At 42.6% G+C, this 10,339-nt stretch overlaps 1 protein-coding gene across 1 annotated transcript in view; it reads right to left on the bottom strand.

Moving 5' to 3' along the window:
* The window catches only part of LOC137030827 (sodium/potassium/calcium exchanger 2-like), a 77,241-nt gene extending 68,075 nt beyond the window's left edge, over positions 1-9,166 (bottom strand). Inside the window, exons 1-2 of the mRNA XM_067401272.1 lie at positions 9,039-9,166; positions 6,596-7,580 (exon numbers count right to left, since the gene is read on the bottom strand). Coding sequence (XP_067257373.1) covers positions 6,596-7,466 — 871 coding nt within the window. The 5' untranslated portion in view covers positions 7,467-7,580; positions 9,039-9,166. The remainder of the gene's footprint in view (positions 1-6,595; positions 7,581-9,038) is intronic.
* Between the last annotated feature and the right edge of the window lie 1,173 nt (positions 9,167-10,339).

Below are 10,339 nucleotides of genomic sequence, written 5' to 3' on the forward strand. Positions count from 1 at the left end.
GCAACAGAAAGAGTTGTTGCTCATACAACGTGATACTGAGTGTGAGAAACGTCGCTTGGAATGTGAGAAGGTCCAAGTGGAGTTGCAGTTGGAAAAAAGCCGGCAAGAATTAGAGCAACAGCGTTTAGAGATTGAAAGGCGTCGATTAGAGTTACATGAAGGTAAGCTGGAGGACGCAGGTGTTAATGTTGATTCAGAAAAACTGAGTGTGGTTCGTAATTTACGATTGGTACCGCCGTTTAATGAAGCTGAGGTGGAGAGTTTTTTTCTCCTATTTGAGCGAGTCGCAGTAGCGTATGATTGGAGTTATGTTGAACGCGCTATGCTGCTTCAGTGCGTTTTAACCGGGAAAGCGCAACAAGCCTATTCTACGCTATCTGATGCTGACAGCCAGAATTATGAAGCCATTAAAGCGGCGGTGTTAAAAATTAATGAGCGTGTTCCAGAGTGCTATCGGCAAAGGTTCCGTACGTTACAACGAAAGGTGAATGAAACAAATGTTGAGTTTGTGAGAGATTTGACTGTGCAGTTTGATCGTTGGTGTGTAGCGGCAGATAGTACAACAATGGATAAGCTGAGAGAGTTAGTTTTATTTGAACAATACAAAAATACACTTCCCGAGATGATAGCCACTTATGTTGCGGAGCGTCAGGTTAAAACTGCTTCAGAAGCTGCACTGCTGGTGGATGACTGGGAGCTTATTCATAAGCCCCGTGCTGATAAATTCAGTGATCGTCAGGTTCATACACGGGGGAATTCTTCCATTGTCCCTATTGGTTCAGCCAGGCGTTTTGTGAAAAAAACAAGTGACTATGATAACTGTAACTACTGTTTGGGTAAAGGACATTGGAAGTCAAATTGTCCAGTGCTTAAATCAAAATTTGTTAGACACGCTCATTCCGCGAAACCTGCTGTCCTGGCTACTTCTGTTCCTGTATGGAATCAGGAGGGTACTTTGAAAGGAATATCGGTGTTAGCACCCAAGGATGTAGAGGATCATCAGCAATTATTTGAACCATTAATTTCTAATGGTTTTGTGTCGCTTCCAGGTAGTGTTGAGAAAGTGGCAGTGAAAATACTCCGGGACACGGGGTCATAGGAGTCGTTTATTTTGGAGTCGGTGTTGCCCTTCTCAACTGAATCGCACACTGGTAGCTCGCTTTTGATTCGTGGCATTGGGCTTAATACATTATCCGTACCCCTGCATAAAGTTGATTTGACCTGTGAATTAGTGCATGGAGTGGTGGATCTTGGTATACGCCCTATTCTACCTGTTGATGGCGTTTCACTGATCCTTGGAAATAACTTGGCCGGCGGACGTGTTTGGGTTAATGAATCGCCCTCTTTGGTTGTGACTGATGTACCGTCCTGTACTGATGGTCCTGATGACAGTGCGCGACAGTATCCGAAAGTGTTCGTCGCGTGTGCAGTGACTCGTTCTGGTGCTCAACCTAGCGCTGAAGAGAAAATCAGTGACCCTGAATCGTGTTTCATTTTGAGTGTGCATGATTATCCCATAGTGGTTTCTCGGGAAGAGTTGTCTACTGAACAGCAGAATGATGAAACATTAAAACCACAATTTGAACAGGTTATTGATAGCACTGAAATTCGTGATAGAGCGCAAGGCTATTTTATTGAACAGAATGTGTTACTGAGAAAGTGGTCCCCACATGCTGTGGATGGTATGGGAGAGTCTGTCATTCAGGTCGTGATACCAGTAAAGTTTCGTTTGTTAGTGTTAAAGATGGCTCATGATCAGCTCGCCGGTCATGCCGGTGTTCAGAAGACCTATGACAGAATTCTTCGTTACTTCTATTGGCATCGTATTAAAAAAGACGTTGCAAGTTTTATTAAGACCTGTCATACGTGCCAGCTTACAGGCAAACCGAATCAGTCATTAAAACCAGCTCCTTTGCGTCCAATTCCGGCTGTATGTCAACCATTTGAACATCTCATTATTGATTGCGTCGGTCCTCTTCCTCGTTCGAAGGCTGGAAGTGAGTACCTGTTGACCGTGATGTGTCAAGTTACGCGTTATCCAGCTGCGTACCCACTGCGCTCGATTAATACAAAATCTATTGTGAAAGCGCTTACTCAGTTTGTGTCTATTTTTGGGTTACCGAAAATCATCCAATCGGACCAAGGAAGTAATTTTACTTCGAAATTGTTTGCGGAGGTGCTTTTCGAGCTGGGTGTTAGACATAATTTGTCAACAGCGTATCACGCCCAGAGTCAAGGGGCACTCGAACGTTTTCATTCTACGTTAAAATCACTATTGAGAGCTTACTGTCTGGAAATGCAGCGGGACTGGGAAGAGGGTATTCCGTGGCTGATGTTAGCAGCCAGGGAGGTTACGCATCAGAGCATTACGTTTAGCCCAAACGAGCTGGTCTTTGCACACAAAGTCCAGGCGTTGTTGGCTGTTTTGCGTGATCAATGGGTTGATTCAGAGCCACCAAAAAAAATTTCAGAGTACGTGCTGGGTTTTCGTCGTCGGCTTTCATTAGCTGGGGAGTTGGCTGGGAAATGTTTAAATAAAACTCAGGGGAAAATGAAAAAGTTGTTTGACCGTAACATACGATATTTTGACCGTAGTGTTGGAGATCAGGTCATTGCGCTTCTGCCTGTAGTAGATTCCCCGTTTCAAGCCAGATATACGGGGCCGTATGAGATAGTATATTGCGGGGCCATGGATAATTACACGATTTTGATGCCAGACCGAAGAAAGAAATCCCAAGTCTGTCATGTAAATCTCCTTAAGCCATATTATCAACGAAACCGACCGGTCTCCGTGCTAGTAGCGCCTGTGGTGCTAGTGGATAGCTCCCCTCGGTCAGGTATTTCACAGGACATGTCTGTGGACGAATTAGAATCTCCTGATGATTGCGTATTACTGGGGCGTTTGAAGAATTCTGAAACGTTGAAAAAATTGTCTTCTAATCTTAAACATTTAGACGTGACGCAAAGTCAGGAATTGATTAGTTTGCTTTCTGAATTCCCGGAGCTGTTTTCGGATGTTCCAACTCAAACGACACAGGTAGAGCATGATATTGAGGTGGGCGAGGCTGCTCCTGTCCGTCAGCGTTTTTACAGGGTTCCACTGAATAAACGAGAGTTTTTAGAAAAGGAAGTTCAGTATTTGTTGGATAACGGATTAGCCGAGCCTTCATTTTCCAGCTGGTCCTCACCATGTTTATTGGTAAAAAAAACTGAATTCTGTTACAAGGCCAGACTCTTTTCCTCTGCCGAGAATGGAGGACTGTGTTGATCAGGTCGGTGCAGCAAAATTTGTGACCAAATTAGATTTACTGAAAGGCTATTGGCAGATTCCGCTGACAGAGCGTGCGCGTGAGGTTTCATCATTTATAACACCTAACGGATTATTTTCTTACCGGGTTATGAGCTTCGGTCTTCGAAACGCACCGGCATCGTTTCAAAGAATGATGAATAGAGTTATTGCGGGACTAAAGGGCGTGACGGTTTATCTGGATGATACGATCGTGTTGAGTGATACATGGTCAGAACATCTTAAACGGTTACATTCACTTTTAGTCCGTCTCTCTCAAGCAAATCTTACGTTAAATCTCGCTAAGTGCGTGTTTGCAGGAGCTACAGTCACGTATCTGGGTAAGGTAGTGGGGCAAGGACAGGTGTGTCCAGTGAGGGAGAAGGTGAGAGCCATAGATGAATATCCTGTTCCAGTCACTAAAAAGGAGTTAATGCGTTTTCTCGGCCTGGTGGGTTTCTACCGCTGTTTCTGTAGGAACTTTTCGACGGTCGTTGCCCCTTTGACGGACCTTTTGAAAGCTAAAGCTTTGTTTGTTTGGTCTGAGTCTTGTCAGAATGCCTTTGAGGCAGTGAAATCGTTGTTAACTGTTACACCTGTCCTTATGGCACCTCAGTTGGAGAAAACTTTTAAGATTCAGGTGGATGCCAGTAAAGAGGGAGCAGGGGCAGTGTTAATTCAAGAGGATGATGCAGGTATTGAGCGGCCGGTTTGTTTTTTCTCGCGAAAGTTCAATAGTCATCAAATGAACTATTCCACAATTGAAAAGGAGGCACTTGCGTTAATTTTAGCACTCCAACATTTCGAAGTGTATGTTGGTGGGAACAGTTCAGCGGTAATAGTTTATAGTGACCATAACCCGCTTACATTTTTACATTCTCTTAAAAATCCAAATCAACAGCTGATGCATTGGTGCTTGTTTCTTCAGCCCTTTCATTTGGATGATAGGCATTTGAAGGGCTCAGAAAATATAGTGGCCGATGCACTGTCTAGGGCACCATTGTAAAACCTACTGTAAGCTGTGCCTTGAAGAGTTAACAGGTTTGTTTTTCTATTTATTATTCTATTCATGTGGGGGAATGTTGTTGATATTGTGAGTATAGGCCTACTAAAGTGTGTTGGTGCGGTTATGAATGTTTATTGTTGGCGGAAACTTAATTGTTTCCTTTTCTTAAGGGGGGGAGTGTCACGGCTGTATACTTGTCATTTTTGCCGTGTCTGGGTTTTTTTTGCTCCTCTTACAGGTGTGCTGCGGAGCTGAGGCAATCAGGTGGATTGGGTGCACCGGTGCACAGGTGTGCCCGTCATTAAAAGCTTCCTGTTTGGCGTCCTCAGTGAGCGTTCCATTCTGTCACCTGGAACCCTGGCCAGGACCGAGATGTTGATCGGCGGATCGGCGTTGCGGCGTATTGCGAGAACTTGAGACAGTCTTTGCTATGTAAAGCCAAGAATAAAAATATTGTAACTGCCGTAAACGTGTTTTCCTCCTTCATTGTTGCTTCCTGCTAAGGGCGTAACAGTGAGGTACCCTGCAATTCCCCCCCCCTAAAAAATACCAAGTATGAAAATAATTTTTTGAAGTGTAGCCCGGGCCAGTGTTGCCATCTTGTGGAATTCAATTGCGCATGTGCAATCTGCGTGTAAAAAAAAAAAAAAAAAAATATGCGTGGTTAAAAAAATCGGGTGGCAAGAATACTATTATGGTGACGAAATTTGCATCACACGCACTGTACATGAACCCTCACATATGCATAAAAACACAATTATATTTTGGGCTTTAATCCATGTTTTCCTACAATAAAGGCAGTAGGAATTTTTGAGCCTCATTAAAATCTCATATAAAATGGCTAAATTCCTTATTTGCTAAATTTGGTGTTGGCGATTGTGAATGTGATACTTCTAACTGTTACAAGCCTAAACTTACACTGTATGATGCACATGATTCTGCATTGAAATTGCTGCAAGGAGGATTAAGCCAAGAACAGACAGCATTTTGAAAACAGTCCCAAATGTGGAATCCAATCATAACAGTGGGCATTAATGCTGTATTAATAACATTAATATTATTTATATTACACCTAAAAAGGCAAGTGTTATGTTACCGAACATCACAGTCCTGTGGGAGTATGTGGACTGCTGTTGAAGCCATGTGACGTACTAGAGGAAACTGATGCTGCTTGAAATAATTGCAGCATTGATCCCAAAACCAGTTTGCTGAATCTGTGGATGTTTTGAGTTCAATGTGCAAAAGGCAAAAATTTGTGCAGAGTGTTCAAATTAAACTGATTAGGTACGTCCTATCACTGTGCAAGCAAAACCTTAAGTAAAAAATCTAATTTTAGGTCACCAGAAATTATTTTGTAGGGAGCACAATATTCTGTAAGTTTGTACATTGCTTAAACACCATATTACATTTGTGATTAATGAAACAACATGCACAGCAGACTATTTTAAGGGAAGTTCAGTTGGAAATTGTGTATCTTATAGTGTGGTGCTTGAAGATGCTTTGGAAGCTGCAGGGGTTAGGGATTTGGCTCAAGGTTAAACTGCTGTATTAGATCATGATTATTGTTAGTCAAGGCCTCATTGCTGTAGCAGAGACAAATGGATTATGCTACATAAAGCCTGCAGGATTATTTCAGCTGCATCCATGACTACTGCATCACAAATGAAGAGCTTATGCCTTCATGGACAACCAAAACATAGGAAACTGGAGGAAAACTATATTCACAGTCATGCATGGGCATATGCATATGTCTCTGAGTGTATCCCATAAAGACAACTTCTACCTGTTGCCTGGCAACATTTGAGTGCTGACTCGGGTCCGGTATTGTGTGTTTAGAATTTATATGACTCTTCATAATCCTCAGGATCTCTTGTGCATGCCAACCACTCTAACAACCTTTCAATTCCTGTCCACTTATTAACCAAATAATAGAAGTCTACAGGACAACGGCCCTCCAGAACATAAGTTGTAGAGCCCTAGATAACACGAAGCCACCAAAACGTGGACTGCGAAGAGGACCTCAAGGGCTGAGAGTGGCTACTGGTATGGGGCCTTGTATAAGATTACTATTTACGTAGTTGAAAAGAAATAATAATTAGCATTTTTCTGCTTATCCCTTGGTCTTCAAACTTTGGTCTCTGGTTAGGGTATTGTAACATCTCCTATTACTGCAGTAATCCTGCCCAGAAATCACTCTCTACAATCAGACCAGTGACCAAATTACAGTCTTCAACCAGTCCACCATTCAAATGGGAAATTCTACATTGGCTGAACACTCAGAGGAAGGAAGAGATGTTGTCAACTCACCTTTGGCTGGGCCTCCACTTCCACCACCTGGTTTCTGTTTACGATGCCCTTGACGAAAGTCTCTACCGTCCCATTGAACTTCATAAAGACCACATAGGTGGCATAGGCAAGCAGCAGGCTGATACTTTCCCAGTACGTGATGTAGTTATCCAGGAAGAAAACTATGAGCATGATGAGGCCGATGATGTAGAAGGAGACGTCTCTGAAAAGAGGCCACCATGTCAGGTTCAGGATCTCTCTCGAGAACACAGCACACATTCCAATAACGAACAAGATGTTGAACACTGCGGAGCCGACAATGGTTCCGATGCCCACGTTGCTGTGGGAAATGAATACGCCAATGACAGAGGTGAAGAGCTCAGGAGCCGAGCCCCCGGCCGCCATGAAGGTGGCGCCTGCCACATCATCTGAGATCTTGAGTTTCTCTGTGATGACCGTGAGTGCGGGGACAAAAAACTCATCGCAAACGATCGCGAGTGCAATGAACATGTAGATCATGCCAAACATGTGTAACACGACAGCGCCGCGCCGACGGTCCTCCAGGCTGAACAGGTCAGTCGGATAGTCCCCTTGACTCACGTTTGTCTCTGCGGACGAGCGCATGGCTACAGGCGTGTCCTCTGAGAGGTTACTGTGGTAACTCAGGTGTGTGGATAGCAGTGTCCTGTGTGGAGCGTGGCTCTGTAGCCCCTCCCACTGAGCAGTAGAGTGCCATGAGAAGGCCAATGCACTTATTGCTACGAGACTGATGAGGAGGCCGATCACCCGTGCAGGCCTGAGTTTTCTCCACAAGCGCTGGCGGGCACAGACAATCTGACGGTGCTGCACGTCGGAGGCCATGACCATTCTCTCTGCTTCAACGCTCATGTGCTCTCTTGTTACGTTACGGTTGGGCTTGGTGCATGCTGAGAATGCTACTTGTACAATAAATCTGTGGAATCCAGATGTCCTTCAGCACACCAGAGGCTTCCTCATATTAGCCTGAGAAAAATAATCACAGAGAAAGGGTGGGGTGGGGGTTAATCACGCACCACACAAAGCCAGCTAGATCTATGCTGCCAGGTCGGTGTCCGTGTACTAAGTGTGTCTGAGTGCACTAAGTAAGTGGTGTGTGACGTGTGAATCTGTGAGCATCTGCGATTGCTGACTTGCTCTCACTCACAGCTGCGTCTGCATTTTCAAGGTCACAGTGAAACGGCACAAAGTCAAAAGCATGTCTGCATCCCTCTCATGCGCGACGCAGCAGTTTCACAGCATGAAGCTTACATAACCAAAAATAAGATCTAAATAGAAGCTAAAATTCATCAACAGTGATACTACTGAGAAATCTGACTGCAATGAAAATAAATGTCTTTATTTTGACTCCTTATCTATGCAAATATTTTTCTGAACACCTGAAATTAGTAGATTATCAAATAACAATGCTTCTGAACATCTGAATGAAACTTTCATAGTTTAATTTCAGCTCTACTCCTGCCAGTGTTACAACACATTTAAAAGTCTTCCTCACTGGATCAACACTATTCCTTCCTCATTGATCATGCTATTAGAATACTAGAATGAATGTAGTCTGATTAAAGAAAGGTCTATTATTTACATGTACATATATCATATTTTCTATAAAGCATATTACAGTGAGTATGCTCATATATTGTATTGAAGCATTTGTAGGCTTAGTTGCTGGAATAGATACAAATTAAGTGCTAAGAGTTGTTAAAGTCCAGCAACTACAGTAGCAGAAGGAGAAAGTGCAGTAGAGAAAATGGAAGTGTTGAGTGAGTTGGTAAGTATGATTAGTTAGGCTAACTCTGTCTTTAATTTGTTTTACTTTTACTGAAAATAACAATCACTATTATTATCAATTGTTGTATTACTAAGTATAACAATAATGTATAATGGGAGATGGTTTAATTTGTTATTTTGAGAATACTGATATTTGGACATATTTAGGTAAATAATTAAATGAACATCTGTATTTCTCCAAACCCTTTACTTATGCTTGTCGTGTTGTCATTCTCTCTCTGTCTCTCTCCCAGTCATTTGTCATATCATGTTATGAATATCATCAGTAAATTTCTCCATGCATGGCAATGTCACTTCTAATAATGCTGTCATTTATCATGTTGCTATTAAAGGGCGGTATGGCTGTCATACCTGAATAATCACCGTCTGTCTGACATAAAACAGACCTGTCATTCTCATGACCTCTGAGCTCTGTGTGATAAAATATGAATGATATAAATATAAAATCACGGAACAATCAATAGTCTGATATATGAAGGTAAGTTCTGACCTAACGCACCGTTGTCTGCTCATACTCTTGATAACACTAATGATGCATCATGTGCCATGTACAACGAATCAATTCCGAGCTGTATAATAAAAGGAAATAAATACGCAGATAAACTCACTGATAAAAAAAAAAAAAATGTGACTTACATTCAGAGGTGATGATTGAACGCGACGGTTCGGCGCGGCGCGTGCAGCAGGTTGACAGTCCGCGTGCGTCCTCTCTCGTGCCCTCCAGTTATTTCTCTCCGTCTATGATGATGATGATGATGTTATTTAGGGGCGGAGCTCCGAAAGCGCGTCTCTGTGTCCAATTTCATGATTTTATTCCCAGACATTACCTATGGCGAGGAGCAACGATCAAACTGACCACAGCCCCTTTTTCTTTCTGCGTGTGTGTGTGAGAGAGAGAGAGAGCGCGCGCACAGGTGTCGCCCAGCACGATTCAGCGCCGCCGTGTGGCTCTGTGACATCACAATGGCCCGAGTGGAAGCGTTGTCGTGGTTACAGCAGCAGCGTTCTCCGACTGGAGAACTCTCACATCATCACGAGTTCCGAAAGATAGAAAAAGCACAAATCATCATGTTCACAGATTCTCCCCCTCCCATTCATGACATGACACTGTATTATTTTTAAATGGTGCCTCTGGTTCAGCACCATATAGTACAAATAGTACTTTTAAATACTTCATAGCCTCCAAATGAATTAATATTTTTACACATACGATGACAATTTCAGAATAAGGATGCTTTTTGCAGTAATGAGATTCCCAGAGAATGCTTTTTTTTAATGAAAGTTATGTCCCAAAAACAGATAGAAGCCTTTATTGGCTTCATTTTCTTAATGCAAACTGTAATCTCTTTTTTCTTAGATAGGAGATCTTCTTTATAGTCATTCATGAGATTCACTCACATATACAGAGACAGCATGATGATCACAGCAGTGGTTATTGTGGCTGTGCTGTTCAAATGTGATTACGCATAACTGCTCTCCCTCAGACTCACTTGCATTGGAGTTTATTATGTAAAAAGTGCAGTACAAGGTTTGAGAAACTATTAATATTGAGAATCTTTCTTTTGGCCAAATTTATGGCTGTGTGGGAAAAAATCTCTCTCCATCTCCCTCTTTGGAAATGTACCCTTCACTTAAAAAAAAAAAAAAAAAGTCGTGCTCTATTCATGAGTCTGTTTGGTGTGTTGAGTGAGTTCATTTATTCAGACAGTTTCCTGAGTGAGCTGACAGGGATCACTGTATCAATGCTCTAAATCTGTCATTTTTGTCTCAAACTGAGACTCTCCATTTTTATTCTTCTAAAATAATGGCTGTGTTTACTGATACTGGCAGGAGACAGAAGTGTGAAAGTGTTGGGGGTGCATGAGTGTTGCTGGTGTTTGGTTGGGTTGTTGTGTTATTTGTGTGTGTGTGTTGTTTGGGAATGTTTATTCGGGTAA

This window comes from Chanodichthys erythropterus, chromosome 11 (assembly GCF_024489055.1).
Source record: "Chanodichthys erythropterus isolate Z2021 chromosome 11, ASM2448905v1, whole genome shotgun sequence".
Lineage (NCBI taxonomy): Eukaryota > Metazoa > Chordata > Actinopteri > Cypriniformes > Xenocyprididae > Chanodichthys > Chanodichthys erythropterus.